At 56.4% G+C, this 27,902-nt stretch overlaps 2 protein-coding genes and 1 long non-coding RNA gene across 3 annotated transcripts in view; 1 reads left to right on the top strand and 2 right to left on the bottom strand.

Moving 5' to 3' along the window:
- DCAF1 (DDB1 and CUL4 associated factor 1) overlaps positions 1-21,156 on the top strand; it is a 54,251-nt gene extending 33,095 nt beyond the window's left edge. The window contains exons 14-24 of the mRNA XM_045856938.1: positions 509-1,772; positions 2,345-2,543; positions 3,857-3,939; positions 4,460-4,544; positions 7,036-7,269; positions 7,887-7,980; positions 8,421-8,525; positions 8,742-8,815; positions 9,802-9,903; positions 16,667-16,919; positions 20,209-21,156. Coding sequence (XP_045712894.1) covers positions 509-1,772; positions 2,345-2,543; positions 3,857-3,939; positions 4,460-4,544; positions 7,036-7,269; positions 7,887-7,980; positions 8,421-8,525; positions 8,742-8,815; positions 9,802-9,903; positions 16,667-16,919; positions 20,209-20,267 — 2,552 coding nt within the window. The 3' untranslated portion in view covers positions 20,268-21,156. The remainder of the gene's footprint in view (positions 1-508; positions 1,773-2,344; positions 2,544-3,856; positions 3,940-4,459; positions 4,545-7,035; positions 7,270-7,886; positions 7,981-8,420; positions 8,526-8,741; positions 8,816-9,801; positions 9,904-16,666; positions 16,920-20,208) is intronic.
- Positions 17,300-20,318, bottom strand: LOC123830562. Its single transcript, XR_006787793.1, has 2 exons — positions 20,202-20,318; positions 17,300-19,368 (listed from the first exon to the last, which is right to left on the bottom strand). It is a non-coding gene; the product is annotated as an uncharacterized LOC123830562 (long non-coding RNA).
- A 3,015-nt stretch (positions 21,157-24,171) lies between the features above and the next one.
- RBM15B (RNA binding motif protein 15B) lies at positions 24,172-27,309 on the bottom strand. The gene has a single exon (XM_045856939.1). The coding sequence runs from the start codon at positions 27,165-27,167 to the stop codon at positions 24,492-24,494; it is 2,676 nt and encodes an 891-aa protein (XP_045712895.1). The 5' UTR covers positions 27,168-27,309; the 3' UTR covers positions 24,172-24,491.
- Positions 27,310-27,902: the final 593 nt, after the last annotated feature.

A 27,902-nucleotide genomic window follows, 5' to 3' on the forward strand; every position in this document is an offset into this window, starting at 1 on the left:
GCTGGTGAGGGTGCTGCTGAGTGAGCATGCAAAGCAGTGTGGCCGGCTGTGGGTCCGGGGGCGCACCGCTCTGGGCAGAATGCCAGGGCCCCGCCGCTTGTGCTCAGCTTCCCTCAGCTACAGCGGGGAGGTGCCTGCTGCCCTGGAGCAGCCGGGCTGCGGGGTTTTTCTTTCCTGCTTATGGTTTTAATTTAGCCCCGTTATTTTTGCTCTCCTTACCTAGGAAAAATTGCACATTAACCTTGGTGAGACCTCCACATACTACTGATGTCATTCCCCTATTTAACAACTCGATATGAACTATTGCTTCATAAAGGTGCATTAGAGTAGAACTGACTGTATTTTATACAAACAGTTCCTTGTACATTTTTTTAAAAAGTGTGATTGTTTTTAGTGGAACAAAATGAATAGAACTTTAAATTTTGACTCTGAAACAATGGTTGAGGTTGGCCATGAGTTTCATGAGGGATAATGTAAGTGTTTATTGTGTTTTTTTCCCCCCCAATAGGTATCAGCATTATTTTGGGAGTGGCTGAGGGTGAGTTCTTTATCCATGATGCTGAAATTCAGAAGTCAGCACTTCAGATTATCATCAATTGTGTGTGTGGCCCAGATAACCGGATTTCCAGTATTGGCAAATTTATCTCTGGAACTCCTCGGAGGAAGCTGCCTCAAACACCCAAAAGTAGCGAGCACACCCTGGCCAAGATGTGGAATGTGGTCCAGTCCAACAACGGCATCAAGGTGCTCCTGTCCTTGCTGTCCATCAAGATGCCCATCACGGACGCGGACCAGATCCGGGCGCTGGCCTGCAAGGCCCTGGTGGGCCTGTCCCGAAGCAGCACCGTCAGGCAGATCATCAGCAAGCTGCCCCTGTTCAGCAGCTGCCAGATCCAGCAGCTGATGAAGGAGCCCGTGCTGCAGGACAAGCGCAGCGACCACGTCAAGTTCTGCAAGTATGCCGCCGAGCTCATCGAACGGGTGTCGGGGAAGCCGCTTCTCATCGGCACGGACGTGTCCCTGGCACGGCTGCAGAAAGCAGACGTCGTTGCCCAGTCAAGGATCTCCTTCCCCGAGAAAGAGCTGCTTCTGTTGATACGAAACCATCTCATTTCCAAGGGGCTCGGGGAGACAGCAACTGTGCTGACGAAAGAGGCTGACCTGCCCATGACTGCCGCCTCCCATTCTTCCGCCTTCACCCCGGTCACTGCTGCTGCTTCTCCCGTCTCTCTCCCCCGAACCCCTCGCATCGCCAATGGCATTGCAACTCGACTGGGTAGCCACGTGGCTGTGGGTGCCGCTGTCCCTCCTGCCCCTGCTGCCCATCCTCAGCCACGGCCCCCCCAGGGTTCACTAGCGCTGCCTGGCCCGTCTTACGCAGGCAACTCCCCTTTGATCGGTAGGATCAGTTTTATCAGAGAGAGACCATCACCCTGCAATGGCAGGAAAATCCGAGTTTTACGGCAGAAGTCGGACCACGGCGCTTACAGCCAAAGCCCAGCCATAAAAAAGCAGTTGGACAGACACCTTCCTTCCCCACCTACGCTGGACAGCATCATCACAGAGTATCTCAGAGAGCAGCATGCTCGCTGCAAGAACCCAGTTGCCACCTGCCCACCTTTCTCTCTGTTTACTCCTCATCAGTGTCCTGAGCCAAAGCAGAGGCGGCAGGCGCCGATCAACTTTACCTCCAGGCTGAACCGCAGGGCGTCCTTTCCCAAGTATGGCGGGGTGGACGGCGGATGCTTCGACAGGCACCTCATCTTCAGCAGGTGAGGAGAGGCCGCCTCCCTTCCTGCGGGTTGGAGTGATTTGGGCCTTACCGGCGTATAGTGATTAGTCCAGAGAACCCTTTATTGGCCCGAAGTAGCAGAGATTGTCAGTTTGTGTGAGTAGATGAGCCATGTGACTGGACCGCCTTTAGTCGGCCGTGGGTTCCTTGCGTGATTGCTGGCGACACACTGTCCAGTACTGTCATTCTTCCTACAGCTAGTGTGTTTCCTAGAAGCCACGGAGCATCTGTCTCTGGGCTCCCCAGCTTGCTTCTGTGCGGGCCCGAGTTGTCTCTGTTTGACCCTTTACAAATCTTAGGTAAGGGTCATGGATTACAGGTGTTAAACTTGGGAGTTTTAGTTACTGTATACACTTGAGGGTGGGGGTCCCTTTCTCTTACTTGGAATGGAAACGAGCGACTGAAGGCTGTGTGATGTGTTGGACGGAGGCATTTAGAACATAAATGCTCTGTGTCTTTTCTTTCATCCTTCCAGCAAAGTTTTCTTTTTCCGAGTCTCCGCACATTCTTTGTCTCTGATTTTTTTTTCTCTCTCTGTTTTGGGGGGCTTAGGTTTCGTCCTATTTCAGTGTTCCGGGAAGCCAATGAGGATGAGAGTGGCTTCACCTGCTGTGCATTCTCCGCTCGGGAGCGGTTCCTGATGCTTGGCACCTGCACCGGCCAGTTGAAGCTCTATAATGTGTTCAGTGGACAGGAGGAGGCCAGCTATAACTGTCACAACTCGGCCATCACACACCTTGAACCTTCTAGGGTAAGGGTCCCCTCCTGGGTGGTCCTCAGTCATTCTTCTAAGGCGGGCTGGTGAACATTAGCCCCGCTGGCTGGCTGCCTGTGTTTGTACATAGTTTCATTGTAACATAGCTGTGCTCTTATGTGTATGTGTTGTCTGTGGCTGCAGCAGCAGCACATGGAATGGTTGCAGCTGTGTGGCCTGCAGAGTATAAAGTGTTTATCTGGCCTTTTAAGTAAAAGTTTGCCAACCCCTGTTGTAAGACCTGGAGATATTATCTATCTGTGTGTATATGGATGTGTGTGTGTGTGTGTGTGATTTACATATGACATATATGTCATTTAATTTGCCTTAGTTGGAAAAAGATTACCAATTGTAAGTTTTTTTTTATTTGGAAATCTAAAAACACTGAATTTTTAAGAAGATAAGCATTATGTGATTCCAGTGGGTCGTAGTTTATTAGTACTATTTTGTGGGTGGAATTGATACCTTCCCTGTTCCTGAGTCAGGATTATTAAGGTGACCAGGATAATTTTCCTGCTTCTGGAGTAAAGGAGGCTTACCCTCTGTTGGCTGTTCTCTTTGAAAAACCTCTTCGAGTCCTGGCTAGAAAGTCTAACAGATATTTTCAGTTGACTGATTATTTCAAGACTGAGGAATATGGCCAAATAATAAGAAATGAGGAACCATCTTCATATCTTCCCAAGTTTTTTTCCTCTTTACTTTTGGAGCTATTGTATTTTACGTTACTGGTTTGTGAGGATCCAATATTATCTTGAACTCAGTTGTTTCTTGGGACAGTGCAGGTGCATCAACTGTGTTTTGCCGTGTATAATGCACACTGTTTTGTCCAGATTTTTTAGGGAAAAACAAGGGTTCTGATGATGTGTGGTGGCACTAATTCCATATCCGTATGAATGTTTTTAGTTCTTTGATTTATGCTTGTGAGTTAAAAGTGTAACTCTGGAAAGTAATCATGATATTCACATGCAAAATAACACCCTGGGATAGGCTGGTTGGTTTTGTTTCTAAACATAAACAAACAAACAAACAAACAAACAATTGGATTTAAAAATTAAAGCAAAATTTTTTCCCCTGAACGTCTGGGCCGGAACCGTGGCCTGCACTGCACAGGGAAGCGCGTTATACCCGGAAAGAGCGGTACTCGAAGCCCAACGGCCTCTGACCGTGTCTTGCTTCCTGGGAGTTTTTCTGTTTTTTTAATTGTTCAACAATATCTTTTGAGCTTGTGTTTTGACATGCTAACGGCAGACAGTGATGTCTGTGTGTATTGTACATACACACACGAGTGATCACCCTCCATCTCCTTGTAGGATGGGTCCTTGCTGCTGACGTCTGCGACTTGGAGCCAGCCCCTGTCTGCGCTCTGGGGGATGAAGTCAGTGTTCGACATGAAGTACGTGTCTTCCCTCCCCCGTTCGGTCGTGAGTTTCACAGCTCACCTAGTTATGTACACCCCCTTCCCCGGGTTCTCGGACTCAGAGCCCTTTCGAAGGGGCGAAGTGCTTCGGCTCATGTCTGATGACATCAGGTTTTATCTTTCCTGATTTCTGGGTATTCCTGCCGGGCACGTGCACTTGCGTCCCACGGCAGACCCCGCAGCGGTGCGGGGCGGCACACGCGTTAGCTGCCCCACGCGCATGTGCGGCCGCCGCCGCGCTCGGCTGGGGCGCATTTCGAAAGCACGTGTGCCTTGTCAGTTATGTCTTTAACCAAGTGATTCCTACTAATTATTTTGGATTTACTTGCATGGAGGGAATTTTCGTTTTAATCTTAAGGGTACAATATTTTTGGGGAGCTGAGAATCTTCAAGTGAGTGTGGCTGGGCAGGAGCCCGAGGACCCCCGGCCTCCTGCCCGCTGACCGAGTGGGTCCGGTCCGGGGGCCGTTGCCGGAGCGCCTCTGTCTGTCCGCAGGCACTCTTTCACCGAGGACCACTACGTCGAGTTCAGCAAGCACTCTCAGGACCGGGTCATCGGCACCAAAGGGGACATCGCCCACGTAAGTGCTGGGTCTGCCGCTTTTAAACTGAGGGCGCCTGCTGTTCACACTGGAACCTTAGGCACGGAGTGTGAGGGCGTGAGTCCTGTGGACAGCCGGAGGGCGCCCATCCACGTCCTTTCTGGGTGGAGTCTAGAAGTGTGATGACGTAGTTCTCAGCTGTCCGGGGAGAACGTAAAAGGCGTGAACAGGAAGTTAATCTCACAGTTAGAGAAAGATAGTCTGTCGTTAGCACAACAGACACCTGACAATATTAAGTTTTAGATGAAAAGGTCCCGTGTTTATTTGGGGAGACAGTAAGGGAAGAAGCGAACCTACAGTGTGCCAGGCGGTAGGTGCTGCTGAGGAGCAGCACGCAGGGTGAGAGGCGGAGAGTGCTCGTGAGTGGGTGGGCGCTTCTGTGTTCCTCGGGGCAGCTGCTGGCCGGGCCGGCGTGGGCGGCGTCTCGAAGGGCATGCGGCTGTCGTGCAGATACCTGGGGGGAGAGTGTCTCACGAGGGTTGTCGGGGGAGCGGCTCCTGCTTGGGAAGTGGGGGAGGGTTGAGGTCAGTGGGGGCATGCTGTGTGGTAGCTGGCAGACCGTTAGTAGGACCTTCACCTGACCTCTGAGTGAGGGAAGACGCTGGAGGCTGAGCAGATGCATGACTGGACCTAAAGTTCCTGGGAGTGAGTCTGGTTTCTGTGAGAGGAGCAAGCGCAGGCTGAGCAGTTCGGAGGGCGCTGCACCAGCTGATGAGTGAGAGCTGCCGTCGGGACGGGCCCAAGTGCACGGGGGTGGCGGTGCTGATGGATGATGGGGCTGGGCCCTGGGCTTTGGACACACGAAGTTTGTGATGCTCTTAGACATTCAAGTAGGGCACGGCCAGTTGAATATGCAGATTGGGAGATGAGGGAGAGACGTCAGGAACGGGGGGTACAAATGCAGGAGTTGCCCACATGCTGATAGTATTTAGAGCCTTGGACCTGGGTTAGCTCATCAGGAAGCTGGGAAGAGAAGTGTGGGGCAGAGTCCGGGCGCGGGCCAGTATTCAGAAGTTGCCAAGTGAGGAGGAGCTTGGGAAAGAGTCCAGAGACTGGCCAGTGAGGCAGCAGGAGACCCCTGGAAGACAAGGGGAGACTCTTGAGGCAGGATTTGATCAGTTGGGTCAGAAACTGCTGAGGAGTTGCCGAGGATGAGAATTGAGAGGCGACCTTGATTTAACAACGTGGAGGTCATTGTTAACTGTGTCAGGAGCTGGCCCCACGCAAGTGTCCGCGGGGCAAAGACCCGATGGGAGCGGGCTCCCGGGAGCACAGCAGGAGGGACGCGGAAGGCTCTGGGCAGAGGCAGGTCTTCGGGGCTGCGTTGCTGAAAAACAGCGCAGAGAGGAGGGCGGCGCTCGAGGTGTGGGCTGTGGGGTGGTGAGGGGTTTCTCCCAGACTCTCAGAAATGTTAAGGTCTGTCTATAGAAGAGTTGAAAGAACAGTACGCACACCTCCATCTAGTTTCATCAGTTCAATGATTTGCCATATTTCCTTTCCATGTAAATGTGTGTGTTTTTCTAAATCGTTTGAAAGTAAGCTGCAAACATCGTGACATCCCTGTATTGGAGCATGTATGTCCCGACAGTGAGGACATCGATTACATTGTTACACTCCGTGGTCAAATTTAAGGAAATTTATAGTAGTTCCCAGATATCTAATATCCATTTCATACTCAGTTTTCCCAGTTGTTCCTGATATGTTTGGTTTCAAATGTTTTTTGTTTTTTTGTTTTTGAACCAGGATCCAGCCAAGATTCACACATGCATTTGATTGTTGTGTCTCACTAATGTTTTAAAGCCAAGAGCCATTTCTCCACTTTTCATGACACTGACTTTTGAAGAGACCAGGCTAGTTTCTTGTCCCATGGTCTGGGCCTGTTTGCCTGTTTCCTTGTGGCGCCTCCTCGTTTGCTCCTGCGTTAGAGGGTCTTTTTAGAAAGATTGGAAGTACCACGGCATGGCTGTGGGCCGCTGGGAAAGATCCGGTCTCTGCGTGGGCTGCACACTGTAGACTTTGAACTTTGGACTTAGCATTGTAGGGCTAAGGGAGATTGTAAGGAGAAAAGGGTCGTTCATTTGTGCCTTTTTCAAAAAGTAACCCTTAAGAGTATCTATGGAAAATTGGTAGTTAATCCATGTGGAGAATTTCTCCGTATCACTCTGAGAAACATTTACTGTTTCTCAAAAGGCGGAGGGGAAGGAGGGAATTTCGTTTTCCCCAGTGCACTCTCATTCTCATTCCCACACTTGTGAAGGCTTTTCAGACCTTGAGTGGGAACCGAAGCACTTAAACTTTGCCAGGATGGTTGTGGTCTTCCTATTTCCCAGTTATTTTACAATACCGGGGCTTTTGTGGTTCTGGTGGGTTTTGGAGAGCATGGGAGAGGTGATTTTACAGAGCTTCTCTTTGGATTTGTCAACGAATGGATTGGTCTGATTTTTCTCTTCCCACCCCTTCTTCTCTAAAGATTTATGATATTCAGACTGGCAACAAGCTGTTGACTCTGTTTAACCCAGATCTTGCCAACAACTACAAGAGGAACTGTGCCACCTTTAATCCTACAGATGATCTTGTCTTAAATGATGGCGTCCTCTGGGATGTCCGCTCCGCACAGGCCATCCACAAGTTTGACAAGTTCAACATGAACATCAGTGGCGTCTTCCATCCGAACGGGCTGGAGGTCATCATCAACACTGAGATCGTATCCTTTGTACCCGTGCCTGTCTTCCCACTCTCTAGTTTGCGGACAGAAGTGACTTACTCTTCTGCCGGCGTCTGTTTGAAGTGTCTGCGCAGGCCGCAGCCAGCCCTCCTCGGGCGCCTCTCCTCTGGGTTGAGGCGCTGGGGACGCTCAGGGGACGCCTGTCAGGGTCGGTGATTAGCGGTGACTTCACTGCGTGTTTTCTTTGCGTTGGGAAAACTGACCACACCCTGCCTTCCACTTCCCCAAGTAATGAATCGACTTGATCTTGTCCTTATAGGGATTCCACTCCTGCTCTGCAGAAGCCGGCCGCTAGGCGGGAGGGTGAAGTGAAGTCTGCCGTCGGGAGGGAGGGGCCGTCGGGAGGGGCCGTCGGGAGGGGCGGGCCTCGCGCGGCGCCCCCAGGTGCGAGGGCCCCGCAGGAGGTTTTTAGAGGTGGTGTTCAGTCGCGTGGTCTTATTTTCCCCTGATCTCGCTGATTTTTAAAACATTACTACTTAGTGGGGGGGGAGGAGTGATATTTCAGGATTTTCCCCAGGCGGTTAGCTAAGAAGTTTTTTGTGTAAAACAGTTTTTCTTTGAAATAAAGTATTTTTTCTTGACCACTCCCCTCCCAGTGGGACCTTCGCACTTTCCACCTCTTACACACGGTTCCTGCCCTGGATCAGTGCCGCGTGGTGTTCAACCACACGGGGACAGTGATGTATGGAGGTGACCGACTCGGGCCCTGTGACTCCCTTCCCCCCCGCCCCCACCAGTTCGGCCCTCCCTTCGCGGGAGGTGCTGGCACGGTGACTTGGAGAGCACCTGAAAGTGGTGCAGCATAAGAGATAAAGTGATGTATACATGGTAACAGGAGAGGAGAAGAAATAATGTCGATTTAGGGTAAAAGGTCACTTTGAGATGAGTAAATCTTGTAAAGAAAGAAATATTAAGCAGTGATTTCCCACGTGTATTATCGTGAACTTAAGAAGCTCTGCGCCTGTTCTCCTGTGGGGTTGTACGCCTTCACCCCGTTAACACTTGTTGGAGCCGCATGGGAAGTGGAAGGTGCCGTTTGCTAAGTCAGTGGGGACATGCTAGGGGGACCTCGGGGCCGGGGGATGTCCTGGTCCTAACGGTATTTCACTCGCCCCGTTGCCCCCACCCAGCCATGCTGCAGGCGGATGACGAAGACGACCTCATGGAAGAGAGGATGAAGAGCCCCTTCGGGTCGTCCTTCCGGACGTTCAACGCGACCGACTACAAGCCGATAGGTGAGGGCGGAGGGGCAGGCCGCGCCCGTTGTGTTACATCCTGGTGTTGCTCATTGAAGATCCCCCCTTTTCGGGGAGGACTGTCATTTTCCATCGAAAAGCAGAGGAGTTATGGAAATGTTTACGAACAGTCACCTTGAATTCTTTTAGAGGAAAGGCTGATTTTAAGGTCTCGGCAGTAGGCCGACCCCGAGTTTTGTCGCGTTCTGTTTCCAGCCACCATCGACGTGAAGCGGAACATCTTCGACCTGTGCACGGACACCAAGGACTGCTACCTCGCCGTCATCGAGGTAGGGGCGGCAGGGGCCCTGCTGCGCCGTTGCGGTGTCCGGGGCCACCTTCCCCAGGCGCTGCGCTCGCACAGCCGTGCGCTCCTGGTGGCAGGTGACCGGTAGCCTTGCTTGGGGGAGCTTAGGGACCCCCAGTGCGAGAACGCTAAAAGGAAAATGCCGGCGTGAACCAGTGTGGAGGGTCTTCTCTCCTATCATCCTGGACTAACACTTCATTCCTCTTTCATTTTTATTTCTTTATTATGGGTTTGGATCCTCACCCAAGGGCACGCTTACTGATTTTAGAGGGAGAGGAACTGGGGAGGGGGAGAAACACAGACAGCTCGGACAGGAGGCTGTGGCCCAGTCGGGCGTCGTCCCGCAGACCAAGGAGTTGCCTGTTTGGTTCGCAGGCAGGGCACAGACTGGGCTGCGAGTTCAGTCCCTGGCTGGGCACATGTGAGAGGCAGTTGATTGATGTTTTTCTCCCTCTCTTTCTCCCTCCTTTCCCCTCCTTCTAAAAATAAGCAAATAAAATCTTCACTAAAAAAAAAGAGAGAGAGGGAGAAACATGTATTGGTTGCCCCCTGTACGCGCCCTGACCTGAGGTCGGATCAACGACATGGGTGCGTGCCCTGACCGGGGACTGGACCCGAACCCTCCAGTGTGCGGGACGGCACCCCGCCGACCGAGCCGCTCAGCCGGGCAGGCCGTGCCTTGCTGGAGGTGCCTGGGTCTCCCGCCGGGGCAGACTGGTTCGTTGCAAGGGTGGCGGTCTCGCCTGTGCCTGCGTTCCTTACCGGCCGAGCCTCCTCGTCCTGGTTTTGTCTCCTTTTCTGTCTTTGTGTGTAACGTTTTCAGAGTCACTTCAAGAATTTGGGATAATCAAAAGCTTTGATAGCTTCGATTATCCGGGTCAGGTGCGCGGGGGCCAGTCGGCGCCCAGGTGTGGACATGGCGGCCTTCTGGGGACTGACCGCTCCCCGGGCCTGGGCGCTGTCTTTCAGAACCAGAGCAGCATCGACGCGCTCAACATGGACACGGTGTGCAGGCTGTACGAGGTGGGCAGGCAGCGCCTGGCGGAGGACGAGGATGAAGAGGAGGACCAGGTCGGTGGGCTTGGGGACGTCTTTCTGCCCGGCGGTCTCACGGGGCCGCGCTCATCCCCCTGCCCCGGGGGGCGTCAGAGAGCAGCCTGTGCTGCCTGTCGGCGAGTCCCTCGGGCCTGTCCCGTGCCCTTGGTCCCTGGGACTCGGGGAATAGACTTCGTTACTACAAAACCTGACCCGGTGCCCCGTGGTCCCGTGAGTTCCCCTGTAAATTAATTTGTAGGTTGGCAGTCTCCGAGTTTGTTCCAGAGCGTTCTTCGAGCTCACCCTGGGACCAGTGCCCAGCGGCGGCAGGGTGAACCGCTGCCGCGCTCCCGGTGTCTGTTCGAAACAGAGGAGACACTGCTGACGTCTTAGACATGGCTCAACCTTTGTAAAGTCCTGGGCCGCGTTTCCTCAGCTGTGTGGTACAGTCTGTTTTCAGAGTAGTAGAGTAGTGCGTATAGATAAAGAGAAGATTTTGATGCTTTTGGTGGTTTTGATTTATGAGACGTGAGTTGATGGTTTCATGTCCCACAGAGTGTCAGCTTTTCCTTTCCACGGGGGGCTTGAATTCAGGCCGTGGTGCTCGCTGGTCACCTGTGTGGCATGTCAGGGTCAGTTCTGAAGAGTTGGGGAGACCTTTCCTGTTCACTGAGCTCACAACCACGTTCTTTTTCCAAGTGCACACTCTCTAGCCAAACTCTTTCTGTCTGGTCTGAGGGATGTTTGCTGCTGGGTGAGGAATACGAAGTTGGAAGTGAATGGCCGGGTTTTACTTGGTTGTTGCAGATACTAAAGCAGGTAAATTTCTTTTTTCCAGAGCATGGGTTCTTTTCCTTATTTTTTTCCTTCTGCTGTGGTGTCGTTTGGTGTTGGTGCTTTGTCTCCTCTGGGAGGGTGCAGGGGTGCTCTGGGCGAGGAGGGGGCGGGCAGCCACAGGGTGCGAGGACCCCCCCCCCCCCCCCCGCACTCTGCTCTGCCGTTGTTCTGGCCCCTCCCTCCCTCCTCTTTGCTGAGTCGTGCTCGCTGGTAGGGCTAGTGGAGTGACTTCTGTTTGCACCCCTCCCAAATAGCTTGTGCTTGATTAAGATTTAAAAGAGTTTTTTTAAAAGCAACAATTTTTGAAAATGGTAATTTTACAAGTATTTTTTGGGTGAAGTCTGACACTGTGGTCGATGACCCATGCTTTTCTCTGATGGGCATTAGTGCTGACCAAGCAAGGGGGTTTTGTTCTGCCCACTGAGATGTGGGGTGTGGGCCGCTGCCGGGCTGCATGGGCCCCGAGCCCCGAGCGTGTCCTCCCGGCACTGAGAGCCCCTCCCCCTGCAGCCCTGCGGCAGAGACACGGAGACCCCGCGGAGTGCCCCAGCTGGCCGCCCTGCACTGTCAGCGCTCGCTCGGGGACAGCGCGCGGCCCTCGGCCCTCGGCCCTGGGGAAGGGGTTTCTGAGCGGAGGGAGGGAGGGGCCTCTTTGTGCCTGTGGGTCACTGCCGCTGGGGTCGGAGCGGAGGCTCCGCAGGGCGCGCCTCCTGACCCAGAGGGGCTGCGCCTTTGGGGGCTTCCCTCTGCGTGGACATGTTTTCAGCTGCTCTGAGTAAATACGAAGGAGCACAACGGCTGGATTGGGCGGTGAGAGTGTGCTCGGTTTCATGAAGACCGCCGGCTGTCTGCCCGAGTGGCTGCGCCGCGGTGCGTCCCCACGGCGGCACAGGGCGCGTCCTGCGGCTGCACGGCCTCTCGGACATTTAATGACGTCACTGTTTTGGATTTTGACCGTTTTGATAGGTGTGTAGTGGTACCTCCTTTATTTAATTAAAAAATTAAGACACTTATTCCATGAGCTCTACACCTCTACACATAATCAAAATACATGGTTTAAGGGTTTTTTTTTTTTTTTTTTTCCGAGTAGAAAGGAATTTAGGTCTTGACGGTTACCAGCCTACTGCAGATGTTTTCTGAAGATTGCTTTTACTGCGCGCCCTCCCGGTGGCCGCTGCCGGGCTGAAAGGAGGGGGCCGCTCTCTCATTTTTGTTTTAATTTGCATTTCCCTGGTGACATGTGATACGTTTATTTTCATCTGTATGTCTTCGGTGAGGTGTCTGTTAAAGCCTTTGCCCCTTTTTAAATTAAGTTGCTTATGTTTTTATTAAGTTTTAAGAGTTCTTTGAATATATTTGCTAACAGTCCTTTATGTGATACACCTTCTGCAAATATTTTTCCTAGTCTGTGGCTTGCTTTCTCATTCTCCTCACAGTGTCCTTTGTGGAGCCAAAGTCACTGTTTTAATGAAGCCCACTTTAGCAATTATTTTTTTTTAATTGCTTGTTCTTTGAGGTTCCATCTAAAAAGTTATCGTCAAACCCGAGGTCCTGTCCTTAGGTTTTCTCCTACATTATTTTCTAGGAGTTCTGTAATTTGGCATTTTACAAAATCACCCATTTTGAGTTCATTTCTGTGAAGGGCGTGAGGTCTGTGTCTAGGTTCACTTTGTCTGCATGTAGATGCCCATTTGCGACAGCAGCATTTATTGAAAAGACTTTCCTGTTGTCCTGCCTGTGCCCCCTTGCCAGACGTTAGCCGACTGTGTTTTTGGGGTCTCCTCTGGGCTCCGTCCTGTTCCCCGATCGCCCCGAGTCTGTTCTTCTCCGGCAGTGCACTGTCTTGGCCACTGTTTCCCAACACTGTCCCTCGCTTTCAGTATTGTGTAGGTTGTTGTGGTTCTTGCTTCTCATTAAAGACTTTGTAATCAGTTTATTAATGTCCACAAAGTAACCCGCTCAGATTTTTATTGGAATTGCGTTAACTGTATAGATCAAGTCGGCAGACCTGACACCCTGGCGTGCTGAGCCTTCCTGCCCCCAAACATGGAGTGCGTCTCCACTTTTATTTAGTTCTTTGGTTTCTTTCATCAGTTCTGTAGTTTCCCTCATGTAGATCTTGTACGTGTTTTGTTAGATTTATACGCAAATATTTCATCTTCATGGGTGCTAACGTAAATGATAGTGTTTTTAATTTTATTTTCCACTTGTTAATTACTGGTATGTAGGAAAGATTGTGCATTAGCATAGTATCCTGCAACCGTTACAATTGCTTAATAGTTCCAGGAGGTTTTTGTTTTTTCTTTTTCAGTTCTTTTGGATTTTATATTTAGACAATGATGTCGTCTTCAAAAAAGGCAGTTTTATTTCTTCCCAACCTGTGTACCCTTTATTTCCTTTTCTTGTTGTATTGCGTTATTAGGAGTTCTAGTGTGAAGTCAAAAGCTGTGATCTTGATTGTGAACTTAGCAGGAGAGGTTAGGGTTATGAACTAGAAATCTGAAGCAAAAACTGCTTTATTTTGTCAATACCGTTACCCCTCCCCTCTCACATCCTTGCAGTTTTTGAGGTTGTTTGTGGGCAGCCGCAGTCTTCTCTGGGGACTGTCACCTGGGTTCATGTGACGCCAGTGTCTGAGTTTGAGGAGGAGGTCGGGAAAGGAAGTTAGCATTGCCTGGACACCATGGGAGTTAGAGGGCTGTCCTTGGGGTTGGCCTCATTCTTGTGGATGTGGAGTGATGACAGGTGGCCCTTCGGTGGCTGCCTGTGAAAGCAAGAGACCATCATAAAGGACCAACTTAATGATGCCTCTCTCTTCGTGCCACCCTCTCCAGGGAGCCTGGGTCGGAGAAGAGACTGATCCTTTTCCTGTGGTTCTCTTTAACTTTCCTTCCGAGAGGCTCAGGGACAAAGCTATCGGAAAGGGGGTTAGAGCCATCATTAGGGCCTCTGGCTCTGACGCAGGAGGGAAGGAGCAGCTTCCTCAGTGCGGACCAGAGCCTGGCGGGCTCAAAAGGGCACTGACACGCGCCTGGCCTTAGGGCCCAGTGTGCGGGAGAGCCATAGCTTGGAGGCCGGGCGCGTGGGGTGGGTGCGCTGCGTGGGTGAGCGAGCGCTGCTCTGGGTTCCTCAGGCTCGAAGCACATCTCACTGCCTGTCAGTACCACAGTCCTCATGGGTCACCTGGGGCTTTTCATTTAAAGGCCACCCGTGCAAAACCATTTTTACCCTTAGACCTCGGTGTTCTGATTTTTGATTTAGAGATGTTAGTGGGATCAAACCGTATCTGTTTAATTTTCCTTTCAGTTCTGTTGATTCTCATGACCTCCTAGAATCATGCCATCATGTTTTGCTGTATTTACTGTCTCCATCATATTTCTCCCCAGCACTTTTTAAAAAAAATGAGTTTATTTTCAGGGAGGGCAAGGGAGGGAGAGAGGGAGAAACATTGATTGGTTGCCTCACGCCCTGCCCCCAACTTGGGACCTGGCCTGCAACCCAGCCATGTGCTTTGCCGGGGAATTGAACCAGCGACCTTCCAGTTTGCAGGCCAGTGCTCAATCCACGGAGCCACACTAGCCAGGGCTCCCACTTCTTCCTTGTGCCGGCTTTTTTGTTAAAACTCACTGTGTGTTATGTGCTTCACCCGATTTAAAACTAAAGCCTTCATTTTCATGAATCATTTGCTATTTAAAGTTTTGTCCTGGTCTGGGTATCTGCCCTCAGGTCTTCAGATGTTCCAGGTGTGACCTAAATGGCTAAGGGATGCAGGCAGTTGTGGTCAACGCCTTTGAATTTGCCTTTTCACTTTAGCAAAATAAACTCGGAAGCTGCCTGAGTGGTCAGATGACATCTGATAAAATGGTCCAGTGTAAAATGTTGCTTTAAAAGTTTGAGATACGTACCTACCATAAAAGTGGTTGTGCTTTGCCCTTATGTTTATTTATTTTAAAAGATTTATTTTTTAGAGGGGGGAAGGGAGGGAAACAGGGAAACATCAGTGTGTGGTTGCCTCTCACATGCCCCCCGCTGGGGACCTGGCCCGTAACCCAGGCACGTGCCCTAATCTGGAAATCGAACCTGCAACCCTGTGGTTCATAGGCTGGTGCTCAGTACACTGAGCCACACCAGCCAGGGCTGCCCTGTGCTTAAGTAGACTTGGAGGTAAACAAGGAGGAATGAATGGCACCATTGTTTTGTTGTATTTGATGGCCGTCACGTTTGGTTCCGGGGGCTGCCGGTCTGCCTGCCTTCAGCATTTGATGAGAGCAGAGATGAGCCGGTCACGCACCGGAGCTCCTATTACATCGACTGGAACTCTGGCAACTGCGTTGCTTTTAAAAATCAATTCAGTCTACTTTGATGCTGGCTTTTAGGAAAATCATACAACCAAAGATTAGTAATTGATCATTGTTTCTAGATTTTGAAAGCCATGCTTTTTAACTAATTATAGTTAACTTTGTGTGCGTTAAAAAACAGAGGAATGATGCTCTCATTTTTCCCACTCCACTTTGGAACCGGGACACACTGCGCTCTGCTTCCCTGCTGCGCTCCCCGCGGCCTGGAAGCGGCTGGGGGCCAGGCTGCCGTGACCCTGGTCAGTGACACCTGCAAGGCTTTCTTTCCTCCCTAGAAGTTTAAAACGTATGTGAATTAAACTCTGCCATTGAGGAGAGAAAAATGCATTTATGACTCTGAAATGAGCCTTTAAGGATAGTTAACACCAGGAACAAATGTCAAAAGGAGGAAAAGCAGCAGTTTAAATTTTACAAAATGTGACACATTGAAGTGTGCAGGCAGCAAGGAGGCTCCGGTGGGAATTACACCTTGAACAGCAGGGGACCGGGAGGTCGGCCAGGGAGGTGGCGGCAGTAAGAGGTAACGGGGATCCCCTGCTGACGGCAGCAGTGTGGAGAGGCTGGGGGCGACTTAGGTGCGCCTCGAGTCTGGTCTCAGAATGTTTTAATGCTTTCTGCTCACATTGGACGTGTTCTGTTCTTGATTAGACTGATGTGTTAAGTGAATTTTACGTTTTATTATCGCAGATTCTATTATTATTAGAATCTTCTCCTGCTGGCAGGGCTGACAGTCCGGGTTTGAGCAGGATGACGAGCGAGCGAGCAGGAGGGGTGTTGGTCACCTCTATTTGGAAACGCCCGTCATCCTGGTCAGAGCAGAGATGTGTTGTGTCCTCTCTCAGAGGGGGACAGTTTGGGCACTAGTGCAAAGTCAAGTCTGTGGCAGATGCTGGAATGTGTCGTTTACCAAGCCCAGGGCACCTGGAGCCAGGCATTGCATTTCCTGGTGGTTTTCCCACCTGTGGGAAGTTTGGGCCGCTTCTCTGGCCCACATGGTGTGTGTGGCTCCTTAGGACAGAGGGCGGGTGGTCTGTCCCGTTCAGTGGTGCAGGGCTGACGAGTTGGACAGTTCGGGTCGTTGGGTACTCACGATAGCACTGTCACAGGGTCACCTGGACCCTTGGGCCAGGTTGAGGGCAAGAACTTGAAGGGCTTAGGAGCTGACGACTCAGCAGCTGTTTTCTTTCTGTTTTGTTAGGTGGAGGAACAGGTGGACTCAGGTGTAGAAGCTTTTGTGCCAGTGCCTAGTTTAACTTTGCTTGGTTTTGTTGACGAAGGAGAGTGAGGAGGCCCTTTGGGGTTCAGTCAGGAGTCTAGGGGGTTGATGGCAGGGCCCTCTGTAAAGGGCTGCGTGACTAGTGATGCCGCCGTGGAGTAACCGGTCCCCCTTGTCTGAGGGGTGCTTCGAGTGTCTTGGGGGACACGTACGTGCCTATCTCGGCCCTCACTGATGAGCCTGCTGGCCCCTGAGGTCCGCGCTAACCTTGGTTACCTCTCTCTGTGGGCAGCTCCCTCCCATCCTGTGGGAAGGGGAGGACTCCCCGGGGGCCCACGTGGGTCAGGCCTCCGTGTTTGTCCTGATGGAGCCAATGCTCTCTTACCAGGAGGAGGAGGAACAGGAGGAAGAAGACGACGACGAGGACGACGACGACACCGACGATCTGGATGACCTCGACACCGACCAGCTGCTGGAAGCGGAGCTGGAGGAAGACGACAACAACGAGAACGCAGGGGAGGACGGGGACAATGACTTCTCTCCCTCTGACGAGGAGCTAGCAAACCTCCTCGAGGAGGGAGAGGACGGGGAGGACGAAGACTCTGATGCCGACGAGGAAGTGGAACTGATCCTGGGGGACAGTAAGTCCAGGACTGCCCACGGGCTGAGCCTTGGCCCCCAGGGAGGGGCGCCGTCCCTGTGCCAGCCCAGCCCAGCGTGGACGCCACCCCAGGGCTCTGCGCCCCTTAGCCGACCCCCTGGGGGAAAGCAGTTTCCCACGTGCGTCCTCTGCTCTCCCGTCAGGCTGTGGAGCCAAACAGCTGTTGCCCCTTAGCTTGAACAGAGGCTGGCAAGCGGTTTCTGTAGAGGCCGTGCAGCCCCTGCTTCCCACTTTGCGGCCCACGTGGTCTTTGTTGCAGCTTCTCAACTCCTCTGTCGCACGGTCAAAGCAGCCAGAGGCAGACCAAGTTCATGGTCGTGGCCTTCGGAGGGCAAGCCTCCAAATGAAGGCCTGAGTGTAGTTCTTTCCGAGGGCAGAGCTGGCACCTCTGTACCTGCTCCTTCTTCAAGTTCTCCAGCAACAAAAAGCCCTCTTGTGGAGGAGCCCTTTCCTGTCTGCTTTTGCCTTAAAAGGCCAGGGGGGGCAAAGTTTCTTTGGCTTTGTTTGTTCTTTCCTCCCCCCCACCCCAAATTAGAAAGAAAAAGCTCCCATTTGCAGCAGCACTGTTTCCAGAGGACACATTGGGCAGCGCGTCGGCGGTGTGTCCCTGTTGGCAGACTCTGCTCGCGGCCATCCGGCCTCCCTAGTGCTGCCCCGCCGACCAGGGGCTGTCCCCGTGACCTCTGGCCCTTTCTTGAGTAGCTAGCCGGGCCAGCATCCTCAGCCTCGGTGTCACACCGAAGAGTGGCCACGAACCACACGTGGCCATTAAAATTTTAATGCAGTTTAAAAATTTGTTCCTCATTTCCATGTTCATGTTTCAAGTGCTCAGTAGCTTCATGGGGCCGTCATACTGAACAGCACGAATACACGCTTACATCATCATGGAAAACTATTGTGCTGGCCTGGGCCCGGCAGGTGCTGCACCGTGTGCTCACTGGTGTGCGGCGAGAGCGGCAGACAGGTGCTCGGACGAGCTGTGCTCTCACGCGCCTCTGGCCCTCGGGGTGGGAGGCGGCGGCGTGGGGGAGCAGTGCCTTCCAGCTGCCCACCTGCCATCGAACCAGCTCCTGTGTTCCCTTGTGGAGGGAGAGGGCATTAGTCACGGTCAGGGAGCCAGGTAAGAGGGACCAAGGGGCCAGGGACACACGGCAGCACTGATGACACCAGGGCAAGTGTTACGGATCCTTTCTGTCGTCCGAGTTGCGGCACGCGGGCACGAGTTCGTCTCCCTTCCGTTATGAGCAGCAGCAGCAGCGCAGGCTAAGGGAGCAGCTGCCGGCGGTGCCCCCGAGTGTCACCGGCCTTCCCGTTCTTGCCCGCGTGGTGAAGCCCCTCACTGTGTGAGTGGCGGGTGAAGTTCTGCCTCCTTTAGCCTCCGCTGCTTGGGAAGTCTCTCGTTCCCAGCTCAAGTCGACGTGGAGCACTCCAGTTCTGTCAGCAGTGACAGAAGCTGCTTTAACTTGGTGGGACGGTCTGCGGTGCAGAAATGCCACGGCAGATGACGGTTGGAAGCCATTTTGGCTCGGGCTCTAGGACTGAGGCGGTGACAGAGGTGGCGCCCGCAGCGTGTATTCCGCTGCTGTTTCTGAGACCCATGGCCACTCACGACGGAGCAGGGCGCACTCCCCGCACCTCTGGGGAGGCTCTGCCTCACACCGGCCCCCGCAAGCGGTAGTGCTCCGTCCTTTGGGGCTCGTGAGCCCTTTCGGGGACGAGGAGAGCCACCCAGACCGGAGACCACCTCTGCGCCCCTGCCGGCCTTGCCCAGTGCTGGACTCCCGGCGCGCAGCCCTCACTGAGGCTGGTCTTTCCCCCAGAGCCCGTGTGTCCACTGCGGCACCCGCTGTGTCTCTACACCCAGACTGCCTTTGCCCTGGGGCCTTGGGAAGTGGGGGCCTGACCAGGGTCTCCTGGGAGGCGAGGACAGAGGTAGAGAAGGAAGTCCCGGCGCCTGGGCACCTGGGGGCGCTGCTGGCGTCCAAGCCCCGAAGGCCGCGGGCCCTGCGGCTGACGCACGCACGAGGGAGGTCGGGATGGGATCCAGTCCTGACGCAGAGTCCTGGTGCAGGGCCGCGTTGTTGAGACTCTCACTGGCTGCACAGCCGCGGGCCACACGGGTCGGGTCTCGGGCAGGCGGGTCTGGCGTTGGTGGCTCCCAGCGGGGACCCCTGGGATCCTGGGCCACGGGCACGTGGGAAGTGCCGGCAGCACGGAGCTGAGCAGGCTGTGGGGTCGGCTCTGCGAGCTCCTCCATTCTCTGCCGCAGCGCCCTCCTCACCGGTAACGGCGGCCGCGTCGTGCCCATTCCGACCGGGGCCACTGGTTTCTCCAGCCACCACTTTGGCTTATTTTCAGGACTTTCTTAAATCGTGGCCACGCTTTTCTTCGTTTCCCTTGATCCATTTCCGTTTTCTTCCTGAAGGAGGCTGTAGTGAATGGGGGGAGGTCTGGGAACACGCTTTGTTCTCCTGCAGCCTTTCCAAGCCGTCCCTCCAGCACCCGGGGAGGCTGACGCGGGCTCGCGTGGGGCCGGGTGGCGTCACCTCCCCTGGGGGGGCCCCAGGGCCCCGGCCAGTCCCGTCGGCTTCCTGAGCTGGGTCAGCAGGGGGGGCACGGAGACCTTCCCTGCCCCCCTGCCCCCTCCACTCGGCAGAGACCGGGGCCCCGGGGAGCGGGGCATCAGCTCACTCTCCCTGCCGGCCGCCCCCCCCCCCCCGCCCCTTCACGGAGCCTGTTCCCCGCAGGTTACATTCGGGAGTTGGAGAGGACCGAGTCCCAGGGTGACCGCCTCTGCCTCTGTGGGCTCTTTTGAGTTGAACAGCAGTCTTTTTTTTTTTTTGCCTGCGCTCAGGCAGGCCTGTGCTCACCCGAGACTCTGGAGGCCCAGGGGGGAGGGGCTCACCCCGTCCCTGCAGCCCTGCCCCACCCCAGCCACTGACGGCACCACAAACAGAAGCTTGGGTTGGGGGTCGGGGGGCGTCGCCTGGTCCCTTTAGGGCCTCCAAGGCAGCAGGGACCTCTAGAAATCAGAGGTCACCACACCCAGGTCCCTTTAAAGGGGAGAGCAAGAGGTCCCGGGGTGACCGCTGTTGCCAAGAAGTATGTTCTCCAGAGCCAGCTGCAAGGAGTTAGTTAATTGATGTGCTTTCCTCCTTTGGAAAAGGTAATTGGCCTCGCCGGGACCGAGTGTGCCCGCGCAGGTGCTCCTCTGGAGAGCCGCCTGGGCGCCAGGGCCTAACGGGCCTCTCCCTCTGCTTACCTTGCAGCCGACAGCTCGGACAACTCCGACCTGGAGGACGACATCATCTTGTCTCTCAACGAGTGAGGAGCCGGCACCACGCGGAAGGTTCTTGGCAGGCGAGAAACCGAGTCAAACGAATTCATAGCGCCTTCCCCCCCCTCCCTCCCAGGGCTGTGTCTCCTAAGGAACTGCGTGGCCTGCGCTCAGGACTGTGGCCGAGTCTCCCTGGGGCCCAAGGACGCTTCACGAGTCACCACCACCGAAGACGGCAGGGTCGGCCCTGGTCTGCCTCCCCTTCCCGGGATGGACGTAGCTTTCCTCAAGGGGAAAAAAAAAAGTCTCTGGGGTTATTTCACAATATATTTTCTTTGTATAATGTCCTTTACTTAAAGAACAAGAAATAGTTTTTTAGAAAACTTAAAAAGAAAAAAAAAATCCAGGCATTTATAACTGAGGGTATGAACTTATATCCACCAGGTCCTTGTCCCACTTCATTTTCTATGGAAGAAAATGACGTCTAAAGAACAACAGAGAGGCATTTTTACATACGTATTTAAATGAAAAGGAAAATCGTGGTTTCTTAAATTGATAAGGATTAAGAATATTTTATTATAAATATAATATATGATTTTTTAACCTGTTCCGTTGCCTCACACGCTGTCAGGTTGCTTTGTTCCCCTGGGAGCTGGGGTGGGAGGGAGGCTCCGTCCGGGGGCGGGAGCTCCGAGGCTCGCCCCACGCCCCGCCCCTGCCCCGCGTGGGCAGGAGGGCGCGGACGCTGGCTTGTGGAGCCGAGGGAACTTAGGATATGAGTTCACTCCCTCTATTTCTCTTTGTCCTTCAGTTTTTTTCAAGAAACTTCTTTTTCTTCCCTTTCTCCCCAGTGTGGAAATTACAAATCAAAGGCCTTTTTCTTTAATGTAAAGTGTATTTATTTTAAAAAATACAAAATAAACTACAAGTCTGTCTTTGTTTATGGCCTTTCCCTGTCCTCCCTGTCCCTGCAGCTCTAGCCAGGCAGTGAAGGTGCCTTCCGAGAGGCGGCCCAGGGCGGCGGTGAGCACACCTTCTGCCCAAAAAGCACTCTGGGGAGAAAAGTAGCTGAGTCCTAGCGTCCGCCCCAGGAAGAGCACTCGCAGGGGCCGAGGGGGCGCCCAGGGCATTGCCCGCTGTGGACACCTCCATCCCTGGGCCCGGAGCACGGGGCTGTGGAGCTGTCAAGCTAGGGGTCCCGGGACACTGGCTGTATCTGCAGGCGGGGGATGCGGCCCTGAAAGGCCGTGTTCCAGGGGCCTGGTCAGCCCGGGTGTGCAGACACCCCACGGGCCCCTAAACTGGCCCCTGGGGAACTGCGCCACCCCGGGGGCTTCACGTCACACTCAGCCCAGCCCAGTCCCACCCCCCTCCCCCTCCCCTCCCCACCCTAGCAGGAGCCCCTTAGTCCCTTTCTTCCTTCGAGTTTGCCCACGCAACCGAGAGCTTCTTGGTTACTATCATGGTAGGGAGGGAGCTCAGAGAAGCGCGGGCAAATGTGGTCGCGAAGCAAACGAGACAAGATGGCCACAACTCACCAGGGGCCGGTAAGGCCCTGCCGGGCTCCGGAGCACCACACAATCTGCCACACACACGGAAGCGGGCCTGTGTCGCTCAGGCACCTCTCGGTCCTCTACAGAGCAGAGGTCTCAGCTCCTAAGGTGCTTCATGCCTCAGCTCAAACAGGCTGCTAACACCTAACCAGTGGGCTACTTTGCTGGTGCTGAATGGGTTAGAAGAAAACGGGTTAACAGAACAGCAAAAGCACTCGCTACATCGCAGCAGTTAACCGAGCCGCGGTCTCCCTGCCGTCCGCCCGAGCTCCTGGGAGCACCGCAGGTCTCCCAGGCGGAGGGGGAGCGCCAGCAGCGCCGCAGACGCCCGGTTGACTTGACGACACGCCCCCGGGGACGAGCCCTTGGAGCGGCTAAGGGACGTGGGCCCCTGCCTCGCCCCCGGGGCTGGAGGGCCGGTCACACGGGAGCGCACGCACGGAGCAGCAGCGACCCGGCACGGGCGGGTTCTGCCTCACGCGGGTTTTGCACTCAGGCACCACCCTCCACGGGACCCAGACCCCAGGGGAGGCCCTGACCACCCGAGGGTGTCACTAGTTAGTGCTGGACACGGCCTTTCTGAGCCGCCACAGAACCTGTTGCATCTTAAGAGTCGAAGGAAGGAAGTGGGGGAGGGGGAGGGCCTGGGGGGGGAGGAGGGCACCGCAATGGGCTGCGGTTCTTCACCAAAACTAGTTCCTGGGGGGCGGGGGGCAAGAGAACCCCTATCCCTGCAGGGAGGACAGCACGAGGGTTGGAAAGGGCCTTCAATCAGGTTTCCCAGCTCGTTCTGGGAAGGCTGGGGGCACAGTGTTCTGGTCCTGAGCACCCACTCGGAAGGCACCTGCAAGGCAGCTCTGGCCGCGGCCCGGCATTTGCCGTGGGTGTGCGGGCGGCCCCGCAGTGTGCCTAGAAGCCAGCCCTCCAGCACCTGCCCTGAGCGAGGGGAAGCCCCCTCTCCCGGGACGGTGTGGCTGTGGCCTGCCGGGCCCCCACGGACGCGCTCAGGTGCAAACAGGCAGACACATCCAGCACTCCCTCCGTGTGCTGACGTTTTGTTGTGAACTTGCTGATTCCCTGGTGAGCACCAGCCGAAGCCCAGAGAGCGGTGCTTCCCCAGGCACCTTCCCTGTTTGTTTAAAATCTCCAAGGTCTCAAAAGACGGCTCTCTCACTGTCCTTGCGGAGAGGCAGCCTCAGGCTCCACCTCCCAGCCGTCACCGCACAGCCCTGACTGAGCTGGCTGGGGAGAGCTTGGCGTGGCCCTGACAGGGACCCTTCTGGAACGCCCAAACCAGCACACTTAAACGTTCAGTGGTGCTTGTTCTACGCTGACAACCGCTGTGTGACACGGCCTTCGTTCACCAGTGCTGGCCACACTGGCGCACCAGACACGCGCGATCACAAGTTAACGCTCATTCAAGGCGCCTTGCCCTCCCAGCTCAGGGCTGGCCCCCGTCCCTCCAGCTTGGCGCGAATGGCCCTGAGCTCTAACACTGCCCGACACCTCCGAGACAGACCGCACTTCCCCACAGAGGCGCCATCTCCCAGGGGTCTCCCCCTCCGCGGGGTCTGGACCGGAGGCCTCGGCACTCTCACCTGGCACACCTGAGGAAGGTACGCCACAGCACGTTCCTGACCTGCTGCACCTCGCGGCCTCACAACACTGTTCAGACCAGGGACTCCTCCACACAGACCTCCTCCACACTGACACGACAGCGGTGAACGACCAAAGGAAGAGCCAGAACTCACAAGTTCACGGATAAGCCAGGAGAGCGGCCTCCCACTCTCCGTTCCAGCACTCGGCCCCCAGTGTCCCTGGGGGCCTGAGGCAGCTGTCTCCAACTGTGTGTCCCTGGTGGCGGCCCTGAGGCGAGACAGGAAGCTGAATGAGAGGCAGTCCCCGAGGACCTGTGGCACCAAGGCCCCCGGGCACCGATGCCAACTGCTCCTCCCTGCAGGAGCACACAGCTGCTGAGACCGCCTGCTTCCCAAAGGCCTTCAGATCGGGCGCGTCGTCCCACAGCTACAGCTCAGCTCAGACTGACGGACACACGTCTAGGGGAGAACCACCGAGACCACACACCACCACAGCCGCTGGCTGGACCTCGGGCGCGCCCCTTCCTTCGCACGAGCCCGTTCAGGCCGGCAGGGCGGGGGCCGGAGCGCAAACCGAAGCCCACCGGGGCTCAGCCGAGACTCCAAGCCAGCGTGCGCGCGCACAGTCCCGACTCGGCCCGCTCCGCGGAGGGCGGAGAGCCGCCGCTGCAGCGGGACCCACAGTGGGACCCAGAGACACGCCAGGGCTGGAGAGGCGGCGACTCGGGGCGTTCCGTGCATGCAGGGGGGGTAGGTCTTCCATCTCTGAGAAAACACTTGATTAAACCAGGACTCTGAACGGGATTAAAAATCCATCCTCTGACAAAGGCTTTACTGACAACTTTCCATACAGTTAGTCAAAAAATAAAAAAATACAGAACACAGCAGACAGTATCTCGTACACTAGAAATCAGCATGACAGCAGTCCGTCTCATCGCCGTAAAAAACCCCCACACCGAAGGGCTTAGTTTCGGCGGGGAACAGGACGCGGGGTCCCCGACCCAATGAACCAACACAACCCAGCAGAAAATTCAAGCTGAGGGGGTGGGACAGAGGCAGGGGCCGAGACTTCAAAATAACTGCTTCTGTGGCGCGCACGTGGGGCCGGGAAGGACGGGCCTGGGCTAGGCGGTGTCTCTCACTATGACTATCACCATGTGCTCCTCCTCCAGCCTGCCCAGTGTCCTCAGGGCTGACTGGAGGTACTGCTGTGAAAAGTCGCAGGGCGGGAAGGCGTACAGCATGCCCGTGCTGTCTCTGCCCTTGGAGCCCCCCACCGGCAGGCTGATCACCCCCGCCGCCTGCTTCTGTTTCAAGTAGGAGACCAGGTTCCTGAGAAGGCGCCTCTGGAGGCCTGGCTCCACCACGGGCAAGCCCTCGGGGCCGGGCCCGCCGGGGGCGGCCTGCGTGGCCAGCAGCACGGCGTAGCCGTTGGGGCTCCCCTGCTTGATGCGCCGCGTGACCTCGTCGAGCTTGGGCTGGTCCAGCCGAAGGCGCTGGGCGATCTTCAGCTGCGTCAGCTTACTCCCGGAAGTGTGGTCTTTGAGGAGGCCGCTGATCACCCCCTGGTCCCCCTCGAGGATGTGCATAGATGTCGGGAAGCAGCTGTTCTTCAGCACTAGAAGCCCGCTCCAGCCCAGCTGCAGCGTCTGGGCGTACTCCGAGAGATTTTTGAGCTTTTTGGTCTCGTGTTTTGGCTCTTCCGGAGGCTTCGGCTCGGCCTCCGAGGTCCGATGATTGCGCTCGCTCTCGCGGGTCTTCTTCCCGTGCGAAGAGTCTTGAGCCTCGTGGTGGTGATGCCCCCGGTCCTCGGCCCCGTGCCTGCTGTTGCTGAGGGAGTTGCTGCTCGACTCCTTGGTCCCTTCGCTGGAGTGGTTTTCCTTCCGGCTGCGCTCAGGCGTGCGGTCGGAGCCCCGGTCGGCCTGCTGCCCACCGCCCTTGGTCCTGCTCCGCTCCTCGTACGGGGAGTGCGCTGTCCTCCCGCGGTCACTAGAGAGGCTCCTCCGCTTCCGCCTCTCCTCCCAGGGCTTGGGCAGGCCCCGGTCCCCGTCTCCTCCCCAGCGCTCCCCACTCCGGCTGCGCACCGAGCGGCTGTAGCCCTCCAGGCTGTTTCGGCGGTCAGAGCTTTTACCGGGGCTGGTCCAGTCCCCTTCCAAAAAGGTCCGGTCTCGGTCGGAGTACAGGAGGTGCGGGGGCGTCCTGTCACGCACCCGCAAGTCGGCATCCAAGTTTCGGTGCCGGGTATACCCATCCGGGAGCAGCTCGTAATGCACAGGGAGTGGGGAGGGCTGGTACTGCTGGGGATACCGAGTCTCCTCGGCTTTGGCAAAATCCACACGCAGCCTGCGGTCTGGACCACCCAAGGGAAAGCCTCTCATTTTAGCACAGGCGGCCTGGGCTGCGTCCAGACTCTCATACTGGATGTAGGCAAAGCTGTCCCCTTTGACATGATCGATAGTCCGAATGCTCCCAAAGCGGTCGAACTCCCGGGCCAGAGCAGCCAGTGAGGTGTTAGGTCCCAGACCACCCACCCACAGGCGGGTGGTGGGATTAGCCTTGCCATAGCCAATCTTAATAGGGTTGCGGCCAATCACCCGGCCCGACATGGCCACCTTAGCCCTGTGGGCCATGTCTAGGTTCTGGAACTTGAGGAAAGCATACGCACCGCCCTGGCCGCGGGCAGGTCTCTTGATAACCACCTCCTCGATGATGCCGTACTTTTCGAAGGCCCGACGCAGCTCCACCTCTGACACGCTGTGGTCCAGGTTCCCAATGAAGAGGTTGCGCGTGGCCCGCTGGTCGTCCTCAGGCATCAGGTCCTCCTCGCACACAGCCGGGTAGCCGTAGGGGCGCCCCCGGTCGTCGTACAGCCCGTAGTAGTCCAGGGCCCGCTCCCGGGACAGTCCCACGGCGGCAGCGGCGGCGGCATCCAGGGCGAAGGCGGCGGCGGCGTGGCGGGCGCGGGGCTCCCGCAGGGGCGGGGCGGCGACGGGGGACAACGAGCGCTGCTTGTACTGGTAGCCCCCGTGCAACGGCAGGTAGCTGAGCGGGTCGGTGGGCGCGGGCGGCCCTGGGGGCGGCGTGGAGGCGGCGGCGCTGCTGCTGCTGCTTCTCCGGCTGCTCCCGCCGCCGCCGCCGCCGCGCAGATACACGGGCTCCACCTTGAGCGGACGGTCGTAGAGCAGCAGCTGGCGGGCCAGGGCGTGCTGGCGGGCTTCGCGCGCGTCCTGCGGGTGCCGGAAGTTCACGTAGGCCACGCGGCCCAGCTCCGGCGTGTGCGACAGGCGCAGGCTTATCTCGCCGAACCGCTTGAACTGGTGGAAGAGCCGGTCCTCGAGGTGCTCGGCCGGCAGCGCCGGGCTCAGACTGCTGATGAGCAGCGTCTTGTACTCGGGCGCCGCCGCCGACGAGCCGGGACCCGCAGGCTCGGCCCCGGGCGGCGGCGGAGGTGGCGGCAGTGGAGACGAACGGGGCGAGGCGCCCGAAGCTCCCGGGTCCCCAGAGGCCTTGCCGCCGCGTCCCCCACCGCCGACGCCGGAGCCTGAGGAGCGGCCGCTGCTCGCACGGTGGTTGGCGTCCCCGGCCCCACGGCCGTCACGATGCCCGCCCCCGCCGCCCCCGCTACCGCGGGGTTTGTCGCGGGTCCGCGTTGGAACAGGGTGCTTGGCGCCGCCCGAGGCCTTGTGCGCCGCCCGCCGCCCGCCCGCCTCCGCCTCCCGTTCGCGCTCCCGCGGCCGCTTGGCTGACGATGACGAGCCGCGCCCGCTGGGGCTCGAGTCTCGCTCGCTCTGCCTCTTCATGGCGCCGGCGCGGCAGGCGGGCGGGCGGCTCGCAGGTTCCTCACAGCGGCGGTGGCGGCGGCGGCCGAGGAGGCAGCGCCCCCGGCGCCGCCATCTTGGACAAAAGGACTCGGCGCGGCGGCGGGGTGGGACGGTAGCGGCGCCCAGGGGCTGGGCGTCGCGCTATTAGCCTGCGCTGGCCGTACCACGTGACCCCCCGGAGGGCGGGACGAGGGCTGTACCGGCGTTGCGTCATTGGACTGCGCCACCCCACGCCTTGTGACTCCGCGGGAGGCGGGAGAGCGCGACTGGACAGTGAGCTTTGGCGCCACCGTGTGGCCAACGTGGCCAAGACGGGGGCTGAGTTGAACTCAGTCCTCGCGAGAGCCGGGTCATCTCGCACAACGCCCCCCCGCTAGCATCTGCGCGCGTTGACCGAGCAGAGCCCTTTCACGGGATACCCCTCCACTTCCACCACGGCACCTTCGGACTGGGGTCCAGGACTGGCAGCCCCGAGGAGTGGAGCCTGCCGCTCTCCAGGCCTGTCCAGGACCCACGGCCCACAACCGGGACACCCCCCAGGGTCAGGTTCACCTGCAATGCCTTCCCTCCACCCCACCCACAGGTCCTGAGGACCATGGCTATTCCCGTGCAGAGCAAGACTGGTCTGGGCTCAGGCCTAGAGACGACAAACCTGCACTTTCTGGGGTGGGAACAGGCTCCTCGGCGCCGCAGCGGCTCCGAGGGCGCAGGGAA

Source organism: Phyllostomus hastatus, unplaced genomic scaffold (assembly GCF_019186645.2).
Source record: "Phyllostomus hastatus isolate PE091 unplaced genomic scaffold, TTU_PhHast_1.1 phas_scaffold_129, whole genome shotgun sequence".
Classification (NCBI taxonomy): Eukaryota; Metazoa; Chordata; class Mammalia; order Chiroptera; family Phyllostomidae; genus Phyllostomus; species Phyllostomus hastatus.

Bases quoted from the DNA above. Each gene is read 5' to 3' on its own strand.
- RBM15B (XM_045856939.1), bottom strand. From the start codon at position 27,167: ATGAAGAGGCAGAGCGAGCGAGACTCGAGCCCCAGCGGGCGCGGCTCG.